Source organism: Alosa sapidissima, chromosome 24 (genome assembly GCF_018492685.1).
Source record: "Alosa sapidissima isolate fAloSap1 chromosome 24, fAloSap1.pri, whole genome shotgun sequence".
Lineage (NCBI taxonomy): Eukaryota > Metazoa > Chordata > Actinopteri > Clupeiformes > Clupeidae > Alosa > Alosa sapidissima.
Window position 1 is genome coordinate 26418539 of NC_055980.1, and position 18304 is coordinate 26436842.

The window sequence follows — 18304 nt, forward strand, 5'->3', positions numbered from 1 at the left end:
ATTACACAGCCATGCAGCAGGTTAGCACGTGATACAGTGCATCTGTACAAGTTATTACACAGCCATGCAGCAGGTTAGCACGTGCTCTACAATGCATCTGTATAAGTTATTACACAGCCATGCAGCAGGTTAGCACGTGATACAGTGCATCTGTACAAGCTATTACACAGCCATGCAGCAGGTTAGCACGTGCTCTACAGTCCATCTGTACAAGTTATTACACAGCCATGCAGCAGGTTAGCACGTGATACAGTGCATCTGTACAAGCTATTACACAGCCATGCAGCAGGTTAGCACGTGTTCTACAGTGCATCTGTACAAGTTATTACACAGCCATGCAGCAGGTTAGCACGTGCTCTACAGTGCATCTGTACGTTATTACACAGCCATGCAGCAGGTTAGCACGTGCTCTACAGTGCATCTGTACAAGCTATTACACAGCCATGCAGCAGGTTAGCATGTGATACAGTGAATCTGTACAAGCTATTACACAGCCATGCAGCAGGTTAGCACGTGCTCTATTAAATCTTAAATAAAATAATTATAATAATTATAATAATTAAAAAAATTAGCCTCACACCATGTGACCAGTTCTGCCACCTCCCTCCTGTATGCTGACTCATCATCGCCCGTGATGAGACCAATGACTGTGGTGTCGTCCGCCTTCATCATGATGATGTTGGGCTGGACAGCGACACAGTCATGTGTGAAGAGGGTGTAATAGGGCTGAGTATGTGTTCATGTGTGAAGAGGGTGTAATAGGACTGAGTATGTGCTCATGTGTGAAGAGGGTGTAATAGGACTGAGTATGTGCTCATGTGTGAAGAGGGTGTAATAGGACTGAGTATGTGCTCATGTGTGAAGAGGGTGTAATAGGGCTGAGTATGTGCTCATGTGTGAAGAGGGTGTAATAGGACTGAGTATGTGCTCATGTGTGAAGAGGGTGTAATAGGACTGAGTATGTGTTCATGTGTGAAGAGGGTGCACATGTAATAGGGCTGAGTATGTGTTCATGTGTGAAGAGGGTGTAATAGGACTGAGTATGTGGCTTTGCGCTGCTCCAGTGTTCATGATGAGGGTGCTGGAGGAGTGGTTTCCAAGGCGACCATGCTGTGGCCTGGCAGTGAGGCAGCTCATTGTCCAGTTGAGCAGCGTAGAGAGACTCAGGTTATGAAGTTTGTTTATGAGGTTAGTGGGATGATGATATTAAAAGCTGAGCTGTAGTCAATAAAAAGCAGACTATTATAACTGTTGTTATTCTCTAGGGGTGTCAGAATTGAATGCAAGTGAGATGGCATCCTGTGTGGATCTGTTTGACCTGTACGCAAACTGCATTGGATCCAGGGTTGCTGGAACAATGTTCAGGATGTGTCTTGATAAGGCCCTCAAATAATTTCATCAGGACTGGCGTGAGGGCCACTGGCCTGTGGTCATTAAGGCATGAGACCGCCACTCTCGTTGGTTCAGGTGTGATGGTGGTGGACTTTAAAAAGGATGGGACTGGGGGTTGCTGTGGTGCAACTGGTTACAGCGTCCATACCATATTCAGGTCCACGTGCCCCGGGTCATTTCACCCCATCTCTCTCTCCCGTTCACTTCCTGTCACTCTCTTTACTGTCCTGCCCAATTAAAGGCATAAAAAACCCCAAAATAGTAAAAAAACAATTCCAAAAATAATTCCTTGGAAATGCATGGATACTGGAAGCAACTGGAATCCATGCATTTCCACAGAATTATTTTTGGAATCTGATCCCTTATCATACCTGTTCATTCGTACTCATCGCTCAACTTATCGTGACTAAATTCAAGATGGCGGCAAACAGTAAACTTCCTGAAGGTACTGTCTGCATAAATCGTCTTGTAAATAAGCTACCAGTGCTTTTTCAAAGTTCTCAATGTCTCTTTTTAAATGTCAGGGCCCTTGGAATTCTACCAATTAAGTTTGGAGCTACTTTGAGCCTCGTAAATGGTGTAAAACAGTGATTTATTTGCATGGCTAGTCTGATGCCTGAGGCACCCCCCCCCCCATTGAAAACCTGTTGGTAGCAACGGCTAACTTGCGCCAGATTTCGGAGTGCAGGGGACAAGCAGAGATGAGCTATGAGACAAAAGTTAACACTCGGTATCATGTTTCAACACACTTTAGGTCAATATCACACCGAACTTCTTTAAAACTGATAACAATAATTGCTGTCTATATGGGCTGTGGCAATAATTTTTAAAAAGCATGGAAATGGAGCATATGGAAAAAAAAGAACTATCTACTAGTTTATTTTTGAAACTTAGTTCAAAATGTTGAATTATGAAGTATGAACTGAACTAGTTCATGTTAAAATCTGTGAACTGAACTTTGAACTAGTTCATGTAGAAAGCAAACTTTCACACACACACACACGTCCAGGGACCTGCCACCTTGTGTATGTTCACTCTGATCAGTGACTCATACTTTTGCCACAGATAAAATATCACATTTCGATCACCAATGTTTAAAGGGAGAAACATCTCATTATTCTGCTTTTTCTGTTTTTCAACAATGTGTGTGTGTGTGTGTGTGTGTGTGTGTGTCTGTGTCTTAAAGGGAGGAACACCAATGTGAATCCTGTGCTGAAGTTCCAGACTCCAGCCACTGGGTCCTGGTGAAACCTGAAGTCTCAACAGTGGACAGCGTCTCCACCTACAGCCTGAGCTCTCCTGCAGGGAGCTATGAGTGCCCAGAGTCTGGTCTGTGCTGGACGTGTGCTGGTCCAGTCACCCTGCAGTACCACTTCATAGACTGGCATCTCTTGGCTGATGAGCTGCCCCACATGCAGTATAGACCAGCTGGACCTTCGATGGACATCAAGCTCATCTCAGGAGAGCTGGAGGAGATCCACCTGCCACATTTCCTCTGTTTGGGAGGTAGCCGGTCTTCTCTGAAGGATGCTGTGGAGGTTCTGCATAAGCAGGACAGTGGAGTTTCTATAGAGAAGTGTGATTTGAGTCGCTTCCATGCCAGGCTGGTGAACCCCTCGTTTTCTCTTTTAGGGCTTTTCTACTCTCTAAAATCTTTTATCTTTTCTGGCAACAAGGAGAGTGAGAGGCCAATTGAGACCCATGCTGATGTGCTGGTTTATCGGAGCAGCATGTTACCCCTCACTTTTCGCACATACCTCCTGCCAGTGAATCTAACACTTAAGAAGCTAGTGGAGGACCAGGAAAAATCGGAGGAATTCAGTGGTGTCAAACTGGCTATGCCCCGACCTGTGAGACCTCTTCAGATGAATGGCTTCTATAGCTTAAAGACTGACTGCAAGTCCAGAGTTTATCCAGTAGAGCTGAACCTCATAGACTGCCATTTTGTTCCCAACTTCTCTGTGGTGCGCATAAGCAAGGCTGTCGACTTCAAGATGGAGCTCCACAGCTCTGGAGACAAACAGCAAGTCTGGCAAGCAGACATCTTGGGAACTGAATGCTGGACCAAACCCCAACAAGACAATGTTACCACCTCTACTGAAGTTTCTGAATCCACCACACTCATAAGCTTATTTGAGGCTATCAACATCCAAACCTCTGTGAAGCAAGAAACAGTCTATCAAGCAGAAGTCCAGAGAACTGAACGTTTGAGGGAACCTCGGCAGGACAATACTCACACAGTAGACGAAGCAGAGTTCCTCAAAGACAAAATGCCAGATCTCATTCAGAGGGTGACCAACGTGATGCCTCTAGCAGATGAGATGCTGTCAAAAAACATCATCAAAACAGAACAGTACAACAACATCAAAGCAGAACTTACTGACCAGGGCAAGATGAGATGTGTGTTTGATGCCCTGCGCTCTTGTGGGACTTCTGAGATAAAGTTGCTCTTCAAAATCCTTCTGAGTCAACACTCTTCCCTGCTGAGAGAGTTGGGCTGGGATTGACCCACCACTTCACGCCCTACAGACCATGGGAAGACCATGAGCATGACTGTCTTGAGAGTGAATTGAAATATGAAGCTAAATTAAATTAAAACATAGAGGCATTATGTTTTTCCAAATCTAGCAATCTAACAGCCTACAGCCTCGCCTTGTCAAACAACAATAGCACGGTTGGCTCTCAGAGAACCTTGCTAGCTGGGGCATGTTTCAAATGGTTTGCCAATAGCTGGGTATAGAGGGAACAGCTGGAGTGCTCCAGTCTAGTAGCATTTAGGTTTCCTTATGCCACATTTTGTAGACAATTACATAAAACATAATGTTTATGCAATCTGAATGGTGCCACAAGTTCTTTTGAGATCAATATGACGTAGAAATAGTGTGGTTGCTGTGTTTGACAAGGATCACTATCACTGGTTTGCAACATTTTGTAATTATGTGGTCTTTTATGTCTTTTAACTATTCTATTTTATGTACTACGTTTTACTGTTTACTTTTTAACATTTTTTGAACTACTGCCCTTTTATGCTTGTTCATGTAAAGCACATTGAATTACCCCTGTGTATGAAATGCGATATATAAATAAAATTGTATTACCTTGCCTTGCCTTGCCATAACAAGGTATTGTTATGTTATGAAACTTTAAAGTGGAATGGTGCACTTGTTCACCTAATTACTGCATGTGTTAAAGCAACACCAAAGATTATTTTGTATCTTAAAATGTTTCCAAAATTGTTTCAATGGTTCATCAACTTGTAACAGGGTGAACGCACTTCTGCATTCTCTTTGCGGCCCTCTATCAGCTATAACCGCACTATGGAAGTTTGCCAGATCGGGTCTATAGTTCAAATGAAAAACTACAAATTTGACTTGCTTCTGATATCGCAATGCATCATACAGTACTTTCATAAAATCATGCAACATACCTTGTCTGTGGACATTGTTATTCGCAAAGCCGGTGCTTGGATAGTGTGTGTGTGACAGAGGAAAAGTGCTTTGGTGTTGCTTTAAACTTCATGAAATAAAAGCCAGCTACAGTAATTTGAAAGAATCAAAGAAACGTTTATTTGCTGTGACTTGTATTTACCAGGGCTTCTTTTCACAATGAAAAATTCAACAAAATACAGATTTTGCTCAGTGCCAAAACATTTATAGGTAAGACTTTGCTCAGTGCCAAAACATTATTGGCAAGACTTACGCCAGATGATCCAAAAAGCCTTTTATCAAATAGAACTGGTCAGTACTAGTACTATACTGTTGAATTCATAACTCAGCTTCTCATTGTAGCCTGATGAAACCTAACTTTGTTGGATAACAGCTGAAGTTTTTGAAGGTTTTAATCTCTTCTTGTTATGCACTCTCATTTTATGAATTGATGAGAGAGAGAAAATAACATTACAGATAGCAAACCTCTGGTAAATCTCCAGAGTCTGATTGACGAGAGGTTCAACCAGAGGCAGGTGAAACCTACAAGGGTCTGGGTGCACAAGGAAAGAATGAAGACATGATAGAACATAGGGTGAAAAGAGGTAGAATGAAGTAAAGAATAACACTAGTGACTAGTGATGAAGAGGTAGAATGACACAAAGACTAACACTAGTGACTAGCGATGAAGAGGAGGAATGACACACTAGTGACTAGTGATGAAGAGGTAGAATGACACTAACACTAGTGACTAGTGATGAAGAGGTAGAATGACACTAACACTAGTGAGGAAGATCAAGTGGGGCCCTCTACTCAGGTCAGATGCAGTAAGAAGGGGACCTGCAGAGATCCATGGCCTGTAAGTCTACATTTAATGTGACCTATACTTTCCTGTACAGTTGTTTTAATTTTGAATGTTAAACTTACTTTACTATGGTCCAGAAATCTCAAGAGTTACTCATTTATTTCAATGTTAGCATTTGCAGTATGTGTGCATGTTGTGAGTGTACTTGGTGGTGTGTGTGTGTATGTGTGTGTGTGTGTATGTGTGAGTGTGTACTTAGCTGTGAATACCTATATCAACACGTCTGCTAAATAAACACACACTGATCACACACACACACACACACACAGTGATCATATACAAATACAAATTTTCAAAATGTTGAAAATGAAAAGAAAACCCTAACCCTAGGAGTATCAAACTTTGCTCGAATACAATGGTTATCAGAGGTTTACCTGAGCCCATACAATGATTTTCATTACAGAAACAGCACTGGTTTTAATGCAGTGCCATCTGAGGTCCAAAAGAACACGGTCATCCAATATTGTTTTACAGTTCTGTCCAGGGTCCCCACGTGAAGTCAAATGTAAAATTCCATGACTTTTCCCTGATGAAAAACCTGAATTTCCATGACTTACTATATAATGAAGAGTACAATATACCGACCAATGATTTCAGAGCACCTGGATAGCGTTCAAGGAGATAAATAAATATGCATCGAATAAACATAGTTGGGCTACTCAAGGAAGCAGTAAAGCTAATAACCAGATATACACCAATTCTGAAATATATTTGTATTAATGTATTTTTGAGAGTACATTTTAAACTGCTACAACAAAATTCCCTGATATTCCCATGACTTTGCCCCAAATATTATAAAAGTCCCTGACTTTCCATGTCTGGAATAGACTTTCTAAAATTCCCGTGGGAACCCTGTCTGTCCTGTTTTTAAAGATTTCCCCATACTTTCTAAGAGACCCTGCCTCTCTGGAATGCTCTTTTTCTTATCCAATCATGTTGCCGGTTACCCTAATTAGTTATTCCTCATCAATTCCTTATCAATACACAACTTTTCCAGCTTTTTCTTGGCCCTGTCCCAACTTTTTTTGAAACATGTTGCTGGAATGAAATTCTAAATTAACATATATTTTCCACATTTGATATGTTGTCTTTCTCCTTTTTGACATGAGTTTACGAGATTTTCAGATTATCACATTTTGTGTTTACTTGCATTTTACACAACGTCCCAACCTTTTCTGATTTGGTGTTGTAAATGTTCGTAATGTTGGTGATGATGGTTATGTTATTCGTGAAGGGTGACTTTTGTAGAAGATGCTTCAGAATGTTTTCAGAGGTGCTTCCAGAAATGTTTGTATTTCCATGTCTGATGTGTTATTTCTGGCAGTATGATGTTATAGGCTAAACAGCCACGCTGTTAGTGAAGTGTGTCAGTGAAGATGGCACAACTAGACCAAGACGTTTAGTATTCCTGATGTTGATCAAATTAAACGCCATGAGAATGTTGTTATTTATTAGCCTACTTTATTTTATTCCTTTGTTAAAAGTACGATTTCTTTTTAGGGAAAATGTAGGCTGGTCCTGCGGTAAAAAGTTGGGCCCACCCATAACGCCGTGACTGCGCGTGCTACACATAGACATAATATACATAGACGCCGCATTGGCTGCTGGAAACAAGAAATGCGGCCGCCATCTTGGACCGGTCATACTCCTCATTGCGTTGCAGCAGAAAACACAAGATGACAGCACTGTGCAGCATGTTCCTGCTCAAATCGGCGGACCATACTCGGGGGATTTACTTTTCACAAGTAAGATTTAACATAACCGTACTATTGGTTGTATTTTGTATTTTCGAACAATGTGGCCTGTATCATAGCTACATGTATGACCTTTGCAGCAAAAAAAAACGCGTGAAAATCTGTTCGGTATTCAGTGAGATATGATTAATTAAGTGTGCTGACAGCTCATTGCACCGGCCAAACAGATTACACTGAGTGGAGTGGATGACCGGTCCAAGATGGCGGCTCCAAATCTCGTCAGCGCTAGTAGGGAGCAGCGGTCGATGCGGCGTCTATGTATATTATGTCTATGGTGCTACACACTTGAAACGAAAGTGAAAGTTGTTCTGCAGCTCAGCTCTGCAACGCGGACACGCTCGCCATACAGGTAGGTTTAGCTCCCCATTTCCTCATTTAGCCTTGAAAACTTTCACGGTTTTATCCAAAGTGATTTATTACAGTGCACATATATCCTCTAAATTAGGTAGGATAGCCCACGCACGCTCTGTCTATAGAATCCAAAACACCTTGTTCTAAAGAGTCATACGAACAACTTCCTGTCGCGAACTTGTCTCTCCGCTATTGTCTCGACGCGCGGTGAGGAGAGGCAGCTCGTGAAACTCCCACCAGTTTCCCTACAGACCATTTAGGTATCTGCGGACATCTGCACACGGATACAAACACAATCAGGTGGGCAAACAAGTTCGGTTAGGCAGGATTGGCGTGCAGTTATATAACAAAAAAAAAAACGCTATTTCCGGGTAAACCTAGGCTAACTGCAGACAAGGCAAAGTTTAGAGCACTGGCAACTTGTTTATCGACCACTTTTAGTCGCTTTGTGTTTTCCTTCAACACGTTGAATCGCCTGCAAACAAGTTACCGGAGGTCTGCTGCGCACACAACGATTGGAGCCACAGACGATAATTAGCTTCCGCGTAAAGAAAGAGGGGAAACACACACACTCCAAAAGGCAACCACATCGGCTGCTTCTCCAGCAAGATGTAAGCAAATGTTTGTACGTTGGCTAGCTTTGTGCTCGCTGTAAAGACCAGCTTACAACTATAACTAACTAACTTAGTAGTTTCAGCTATGCCATATGATAATGTTTACATTTGATTAAAAAAATCGTGCAGATGTGTCCTTATGGGCTTGAGATATAATTCTGTGTCTGTGCCACAGAATTCCATCTCAAATATAGGACTAATCAGAAATGCTGATAAGAGGGAATATCTTATAAGTAGGCCGAATTGAAATGGAAAATCAGGCATTTTGCCATGCCATTAGGGTAGGCCTACAACTAGATAGATAGATAGATAGATAGATAGATAGATAGATAGATAGATAGATAGATAGATACATACATACAGTACATACATACATAGATACTTTATTGATCCCCAAGGGTAAATTCAGGTGATCAGTAGTGATCATAGTATAGCTATCCATAGCCTAGGCTACTATAGAGGTGATGAATGGTTTAACAACTCATTCTATTGCCATGTTATGTCTAAATGCCTTGTCTGTTGGCAATGCCTTGTCATATCTGTGTGTGAATGTGATTGTTTGTGTTTGATGTTTACTAATTGAAAAGTTCAACGTTAGTAAAACATACAACATTAACAGTAGGCCATAATCTAACATGTTGGACTGACATTAGATATTAGTTGGACTTTTTGTTCTTGCTTTAAAGGAGAAATCCAGTGATTTTTCTACATAATTCTACATTAAATGAGAAATGCTGATGTCAGTAGGGTAGGCCTACACAGTAGGTGATCATTATATCATAGTGTAAGCTATCCATACTGTAATGACTCGAGCAATGAGGCTTCGTATCACAATCACCAGCTTCATTGGAAGCGGGGGACACGGACAACAGTACATGATACACACAAGGGTAGTCAAGAACACGCTACACTAAAACACATACATAAACAGTAACTAAAGACAAAAACACACACAATAACAACCCCCCAAAGTTCTCCCGGAACCCAGCTAGTGCATTGTGGGGGCTCCTACCGCACAGTCCAGCGCACCGACGTTACAATTGCGTTGTTTTATTTATCACTTTTTGGGTCTGTTGCATTCCATAAAAGGTGTACCACAGACAGATGTTAGGAGTAGACCCCGACCGATAAAGGATTTTGAAGGCCGATACCGATACAAGTATTTGCTGATTTAAAAATCCGATATTCCGATATATCGGCCGATATATATTTTTTTTTTTCAGAAACGCGCAACAAAACATTAACAGATTTCCCTAGCATTAGTTATTTGTAGTTATTTATGAGTATTGACTAAAATAATATGATAATGCATTTTAAAAACAAACTTGTTTATTTTTTAAATAATATTGTCACAGTGGAACAGAGGAACATCAAAATATATTAAAGTTCTGATAAATAAAATGTATAAAAATAGAAACTGAAGATATGAAACTTAGTATTTTTAACAAAAACACAATAACAACAACAACCAAATCAAAGTTACCAGTATTAAAAGACTTGGTAAGCTTCATAAATATAACCTAATAATTACAAAAAATAATGATGACATTATTACTATCATCATCATTTGTATTATCATTAAACAAGATAAAGGTCACACCTAAATGTTTGAGTGTGCGTGTGTAATAATTAGTCCCTATTGCCTTATAAGCTACCTTATAATTACAATGTCAGCTTCCCAGACGGCACACACAAATCTTACCGATGTCGGGCCGATGAATGCCCTAGAAGACATCGCATAGGAAGCGTTTGCTCATTGGCAAGACATCGCCGGGATGTTGGCAAATCATCAAAAACAACAATGAGCCAATGTTTCAACGACTCATCGTTTGCTCATTGGCAAGACATCGCCGGGATGTCGGCAAATCATCGAAAACGACAATGAGCCAATGTTTCAACGAATCATCAAAGCTATGCCCACCCCCGGCTTATACAACCTTTATTTATTTAGGTCGGAACTTGAGATTGCACATTTTACACTAGGCTATACATTATTAGATCTATAAAGACACAAGAAAGATGCCAGAAATATTTTCAATTCATTTTATTGAATGTTTAAAAAAGTCTGAATGATGAAAAAATGCTGTTAAAATCAGGTTCTTCTCCTGCAAGAGACAAAAACAACAATTAATTCACCGCAACACTTTCATCTTTAAAGTCTAAGTTATCCTTACAGATTGCTGTTAATGAATTTTCATAGATGCAGAGAACCACTACCGAGCTCGGAGAAATAGATTTCAAACCCATTAGAACCTAGCATTACCTCAGCTGATTTTTCAATCAAGCAGAGGCGAGCTAATGCCGTTACTTGGCTAGCGCGCTAACGGCGGCCAAAACACGAACTCTGGAAGTAACTAGAGAAAGTTGGGACTGAAACGTAGCCTACATTTCCTTTGGGAACTTCGTCTGATGCATATATCTGTGCATTTCCTCTGTGCAAAGGCGTTATGATGACACGACCAGCAGGTTAGCTCAGCCAAGACAGTAACGTTAGCTAATAGCCTAGCTCCCACTCCTCTCCATACAAAAACGACAGCCTTTCCTGGGTTAAGTCTCACGGTCAAATAATAACTTGCTATTCTTACACCCAAGCATATTATTGTCCTTGTACCGGTAATCATGGATGCTGTAGTGTTAACATTTCGCCATAGCCGCTAGCTAGGTTTAACGTATTTTCCAGTGTTAGCTCAACCAGCTAACGTGAATTAGTTCACAACGAAGTTTTGTCATTAATTACCCCAAAACAGCTCTTTATAAAGTAATGTACACCAAGTTATGGCTTAGCCTAGCAGGCAAATATATAAACAGTCATACAATTGACACAATGCCTATTTTCTGACAATTTACATGAGTGAATTTACCAACCTGAAAATCGCTGCTCCAGGAGGCTGATCTGACGTGCCTGGCTGCCTGCTACACACGAAAAAAAGAACAGATAGAGCGGGATCTGCGTTGGGTAGTAGGAACAATCAAAAGCCAACATACATGGAAGCTGGGGTAAAAAAACAGATAGCGGGATCTGCTTTGGATTGTAGGAACGATCAAAAGCCAACATACATGGAAGCGACTTCAGGCCGATACCCCTGCGACATTATTATATGGGAGGATTCCATGCTGATCTGAAACCGACATCGGGCAGATGTATGTGTGCTGTCTGGGTTGCTTATCCCTTTACCTGCACTTTTAAAATTATTTCCATCAAGCTACATCAAACCATTTTCAATTATCAGTTGCTGCCTGCCTTCTAAAACCTACTATTTAGTGATCTAAATCCATTATTTAACTCGTTAATGCTGCGGCTGAACGACAGTCTGAAACTCATTGGATTTCACACACGTGTAAAAGAAAAGCTAACCTTTCTACATTTTACAATGCAGGGACTGTAACTACAGATATACTAGTTATAAATACAGTAGTCATTACTTTATTTAGGCAGAATAAGTTCGTTGTGGTTTCCAAGCTCATTAATGTTAACGCTAGCGGTCTTCCACTGATATTCATGGCATTAGCTAGCTTTGTGGTTAGCTAGTCTATGATGAGCCATAATTTAGCAATGGATAACGTCATACTGCAAATTGTAAAACATACGCTTTCAAAATAACAGGCCGGGGAGAGATGATACGTCTCACTGCTATAACTGTCACGCTATTAAAGAAATACATCTTCAGTCACATTGTCAAAAGTTAAAAGGACAGACAGTCAACTACACTGTAACAACGTAACGTAATTACTAGCTAATTCCGCTTCACTCTCAGCATATTTAACAGCAGCAAAACTGGACATTGTTTTCACAAATTTTGTCATGCTTATTTGAGTTAAGAGAACTGATGGGGATGTTCTTTTAATTGTTATTCAAGCAATGTATGTCTCGTGACCAAATCACCATGAACACACTTCACTGATGATCTCACTCGCGGATAACTGGTTCTCTCTGCCCGACTCTGGCTGGATCAGCAGGTTGCAGGATGTGTGGCGTGTTAAACACGAGTGTTGCCAGCAGGGACGGTGTAGAGTGCCCTCTGGTGGACAAACTATACAACGCCAACACTCATGACATGGTTGAAGGGTGTTTCGTCCGTTTTTATTTTATTTTTAAAATATTAATTTATCGGCCATTATAAATGCTGATGCCGATAGTTGGAAAATGCCTAATATAGGCCGATAATATCGGCCCGTCTTGGTAGTGTATAGGTCTAATTGAGTGCCTGTCACTTTAAGACGTTTGAGGGAACCCTTGCAATTGTAACACAGTTGAAAGGCTGCTGATGTGTGGATGCAATTCATAATGTTTTCTACATAGTTAAAATAAAGGTTCGTACTTCTCCTTGGGACAAGCACTTTTGAATTTTGGAAAACACATCAGGATTTTGCAAACATTCAGTGTCAGAGTCAATAAAATGAGCCCTTCAACGACAGCAGCTGTACAGTAAGTAGGCTAAGCATGCTAAATTCGACATCCGAACAGTATTCTAACGTTAGCTTTGAGATACTGCTTGATTTCATAACTTAACTTAGTTTAGTCTCTTCAGTGTGGCCTACTACAGTATGTTGTGAAAAGACAGCAGCATGGTCACGATGCTAAGCGGATTTAATAGCAATTTAGCCAGACGTCTTCTATGCAATGCTTCTATGTGGCAACAACAATCCTTCAACAATCGTGAATATTTTGTTAAATGCACATGCAGAGGAGTGGCAGCGGGCTACGAGAGAGAGCGGGGCGGGGCAAGGAAAGGCTGCGTGCGTAAAAAGCGCAGCTCAATGGCAATGCAAGGATTTGATCTTATATTTAATTTAAATTAAATTAAATTAAACATAGAATATTCATCTGTGGCGGCCGATTTTTATTTCGTGGCGCCCCGCCACAGATAGTCAATGTATGGGAAACACTGCAGGACCTTCCTCTCAAGTCAAACTCACTCAGAAGGAAAAGGAGCTCCAGACATCCATGTCTCGTAAGTGTATATTTACTTTGATTATGTGCGTGTGTGTGCGCGTGTGTGTGCGCGCGTGTGTGTGTGTGTGTGTGTGTGCGTGTGCGTGTGTGTGTGTGCGTGTATGTGTGTGTGTGTGTGTGCGTGTGTGTGTGTGTTTCCAGACGTGATGGACTCTGATCCAGATGGGAAGAAGAGGAGCAGATACTCCAAAGTGGGCGTGTCTTCATCTGACTCTGACAGGTCCGTCTTTATGGAGGGCAAAACATATTTAATATGGAAACCAGTATGTGACAAAAACTACAGAGTTGAGCAGTTAACCTCAGTTACTCACTACCTCTTTGATGTGGTAGTGTTGGAGTGGAGGATGTGACTATAAGACACTATAGTGTTGGAGTGGAGGTTTGGATGTGACTATAAGACACTATAGTGTTGGAGTGGAGGTTTGGATGTGACTATAAGACACTAGGGCTGGGCGATATGGACCAAAACTGATATCCCGATATCAGGGGCGGAGCTCGGGTATTGTGTGAGGGGGGGCGGGAGATGTTTGCCCCCCCCCCCTCACTGATTGTTGCAGTAACCTGCACTGTCGCGTTGGCTTGCACTAGCGTAATTTCACCAACCTTTCCATTCACACATGTAATATGCAGTAGCCAACCAACCAAAATATTTAATATATGTTTATTCCAGGAAAAATAAAAAATAAAGCCTTTGATCATGCTCAACAACTTCAACTCATTTAGCATGTTAAAGGGACAACAACTATCCCATCCTTTTTAAAGAAAAGAAACGTAAATGAAAACAATATCCCATAGCCCTTGCCTAACAGAAAATGAGCGACTGTGAACTCAAGAACGTTAAAAGTTGGCCCACTTTTAAGAATTTCTCAACAAAGGAAAAAACAGACACATAGCTTTACAGGCCTAAAAGGACATGCACACTGCAAAAAACATTTAATCTATTTTGAGTTTCAGCATTCTCTCCTTCATGTTTGCAAATCTGTCAATAACTTTATCCTTATTGACCTCAATGTCTCTCTCGATACAGAGGAGCGCTAAGTCTGACAGCCGCGACTCACCCATGGTGGAGCGCAAGATGAGTTTCAGTCGGCTAAAACTTCTCTCTGCCTTCGCACTGCTAATTGGAATCGTCAAGTAAATACGATAAAGAATGGCAAGATTAGGAAAAGCCCGATCCATGTCGTTTGCGATGAGAAATGGGAGGATTCTGTGGGTGTTTAAATGTATGCACAGCTCACTGTACATTGCACAAAATGTAACAAATTCATTAACCACTTCGTCAGCATTGGATAGATCCTGTGAATAATCAGAGTAAAATGTTTTGGGTTCAGAGCAGCAAATTTTCCAGCCATTCTCTTGAAATCTGCAAATCGATGTTCAAACTGAGAAACAAATACGTCAAGTATGTAGTAAAACACATCGACTCTGAATCTGTCCCTGCTGTCTTCTAAAATCTCATCTTCGTGTTCATCTGAACACAAACGCTTTTTCTTACGAACTCTTCCCCTATCAAAATCGGTAGTTCCCTCACACAGTATAGCCAGCTCTCTGGCTGTGTTAAACAGACAAAAACTATGCCTAACCCAGCCTACATATATTTTTATTGAACATTTAAGTAGTAAACAATTCCGAATGGATATGTGGTCAATAAACTGTATTTAAAAAAAAAAAAAAAAAATCCTACCAGTGGGGGGCCCCCCCTAGCCGCGAGGCCCCGGGTTGTTCGCGCCGCAGCCCCCCCCCCCCCCCAAATCTCCGCTACTGCCCGATATTTTGGGGCTGATTGGCGATATATGATATCTATATTTTAAACAGAAAGAGCTAAGTGTTTCATATTCACTCAACATGACAATTATGATAACACAACCAGCTTTAATTAGACTGATTTCATACTGCTCTAACACAGCTGTGCAATAAAGTGTAAACAATAACATATAGGCCTACCAATACCAATAGGCATAGGCTAAAGCTGCTCTGATAAAGCTGTGCAAATAACAAGACCAATAGGTCGAGCCTGACTGACAACACAGGTACTGCACAATGCAATATTTTGGACACAAAAGTATTGCAGTAGCCTACTGCAGAAAAAAACTGATTTCTTGTCACACAATGCAGTTTTTTTTCCGTAAGGGTTAATAGGGCCTACAGTGATGGCCAAAAGTATTGGCACCCATGCTAAAGTTGACTGAAAAGAGGAATATAAAATCATCTTTTGGAAATTGATCTTAATGCCTTAAATGAAAAATGAGGAAATATCTAACCTTTAAGGACACCAATTTTCTTAGTGAATGAATAATGTATCATAAATACATAAATGTTCTTCCTTAAAATACAGGGGTCATAAGTATTCCCACCCCTATGATAAATTCCCATAGAGACAGGCAGATTTTTATTTTTAAAGGCCAGTTATTTCATGGATCCAGAATACTGTGCATCCTGATAAAGTTACCCTGGCCTTTGGAATTAAAATAGCCCCACATACCCTTCACCAAACCTAGAGATTGGCATGGGTGTTATTTCAGTTAGCCTATTAGCTGGTTTGATGCTCATTGAGCTCAATGCAAATCAAACCAGCTAATAGGCTAACTGAAATAACACCCATGCCAATCTCTAGGTATGGTGAAGGGTACAGTATGTGATGATGTGGGGCTATTTTAATTCCAAAGGCCAAGGTAACTTTATCAGGATGCACAGTATTCTGGATCCATGAAATAACTGGCCTTTAAAAATAAAAATCTGCCTGTCTCTATGGGAATTTAACATAGGGGTGGGAATACTTATGACCCCTGTATTTTAAGGAAGAACATTTATTTATTTATGATACATTATTCATTCACTAAGAAAATTGGTGTCCTTAAAGGTTAGATATTTCCTCATTTTTCACTTAAGGCATTAAGATCAATTTCCAAAAGATGATTTTATATTCCTCTTTTCAGTCAACTTTAGCATGGGTGCCAATACTTTTGGCCATCACTGTAGATGACAAGCAAATGTATGATGCCCTAGACATGTGTGACTTGCTATCGATAACTGTCACGTCCCAGTCTAGGGGTTTTGTGGGACACGAGCAAAAGATAAGAGACGGCCAAAAATGGAAAGTAACTGCGGAGCATTAAGTCAAAAATATTTATTTTACAAAAAAATATAACAATAAAAAAAATATGTGCGAACGACAAATAAGGCTGCCCAAACGAAAGGCCTCAAAAGTAGGCCCAGGTAATCCCCAGCCTTTTTCTGGAATCATAACAAAATGATGCCCCCAACTGCTCGCGAGTTCCCGCATGCATATTGTAATGAACTGAGCCTAGCTGGTTCAGTACCGTAAACTCCCATAGTGCTGTGCAGCGCGCGCGTGTGTAGATGTTCTACAGTTAGTTAGAGTGTTCAGAACTGGTTTGGCTGGTGTGTGTTCTAGATACAGCCTAAAGCAGAGGTTTAGTACTGGGGCATAAGGGCCAGGTCTGGCCCGGCATTATGTGTTCGTGTCTGAGTTTGTTGTCAATAAAACTACAGAAAACGATTATGAGACAAAACATTGTGGTTTGTTACAATATCCTTTTAATAAAACAAGCGTGTAGGTCGTCTCCCTGACGACTTTAGATTTTCTATATCGCTAAAAAAACGCAAGCACCCACCCCATAAGTGTATGTAAATTAGCTACAGTATGTGCCAAAAATTACATTTCACAACGAAAATTCTCGGTCTAACTGTCGATGTGCCGACGGACATAGGGCCAGCCCAGCACCAACCTCCAGTCACAGTAAACAAAATCTGACTCAGTGTCCGTCATGTTTGAAAGTTTGTAGTGCTACGAGGGAGAACGTGCACACGCAAGGGGTGCAGTTGAGCAGAGCTGTGGCTGTATGAATGGTCTGAACACAGAAGAGCAAGTGGCTTTGATAAAACAGCCCATTATTAAACATATTGTACCGGTATGACGATATTGTCTCAACTACATATCAAATGGACATATTTCAAAAATATATGTCGTAATCGTAATACTGATATATCGCCCAGCTCTAAGACACTAGTGTTGGAGTGGAAGTTTGGATGTGACTAGAAGACAGGAAGTGAAGGTGTGTATTTTACATCTGTTTTTTATGATATGCATGGTTTTCTTATTTAGTTATAAATTGCATAATGTTATTTCCAGTGTTCATTTGAAATAGTGCACCATGCACACATGGCCTTTCTTAGGCCTTTCAAGTTGCTACAGCCATCATATGTGTGTGTATACTGCAGTGTGTGTATGTGTATATGTATTGATCAGTGTGGTCTTTCTGAGGGAGATGTGAGGACACTCACCTTTTAGTGTCATGTTGTGTTAACAGTGTCCAGCAGGGGGCGTCAGGCACAGCGTCCAAGAGGACTGACAAGATGCAGAGGGACTCTGTAGAACACAGGTGAGATCATGGATCAGGACATTCTGTCAGGCAGTCCCCAAAACCCTCTACAAAACACCTTTGCTTGGTCAGATTTAATTATGTTGATTTCAGAAGCCCACTAGAACCAGGTATGGTCCGATACTGATACCGATACTGGCATTGGGGATCGGGCCAATGCTGGGCCCATATACTTGTACTCATAAATAATCACCAATACCACCCAACCGATACCACCTCATTACACCGTTGCCCCTAAATCATAGTAGCTTAGCTGCTGCTCTTAAGAAACTGCCACTGTGCTTCATGTAGCCTGTCCGGGGATAAGTCGCCTACAAAACAAACTCTGTGGAGTTTCCGTTTCAGTATGATACATCTAATTTGCATAATGTTTTGTTAGCTTACATTTTGTCAATTTTACTGAGAAATATGTCACCCTTTCCTGCCTCAACTCCAGACCGTAACGTTAGTCGGATCATTATATGCTCCAAGACCGAAGTCAGCACCCAATTCACTTCAACTGTAGGTCATGAGCAACAGGCAGATGCAAGACATATTGTGCGAGAA

General features: G+C 41.0%; 2 protein-coding genes across 14 annotated transcripts in view; one reads left to right on the forward strand and one right to left on the reverse strand.

Annotated features, from left to right (window-relative positions):
* Window positions 1–18304, reverse strand: part of LOC121700216 — a 1725899-nt gene that overhangs the window by 521840 nt on the left and 1185755 nt on the right.
* LOC121700217 (NACHT, LRR and PYD domains-containing protein 3-like) overlaps window positions 1–18304 on the forward strand; it is an 80047-nt gene that overhangs the window by 38831 nt on the left and 22912 nt on the right. For 5 of the 13 annotated variants that reach the window (XM_042083029.1, XM_042083035.1, XM_042083041.1 and 2 more), the window contains exons 1-3: window positions 13242–13359; window positions 13497–13575; window positions 17687–17758. The exons of 3 other annotated variants lie outside the window; for them this stretch is intronic. In XM_042083029.1, coding sequence (XP_041938963.1) covers window positions 13278–13359; window positions 13497–13575; window positions 17687–17758 — 233 coding nt within the window. In that variant the 5' untranslated portion in view covers window positions 13242–13277. Of the gene's footprint in view, window positions 1–7815; window positions 8088–8127; window positions 8274–13241; window positions 13360–13496; window positions 13576–17686; window positions 17759–18304 lie in introns of those variants that run through there. 5 more of the 13 variants (XM_042083030.1, XM_042083031.1, XM_042083033.1 and 2 more) reach the window with 5 other exon arrangements.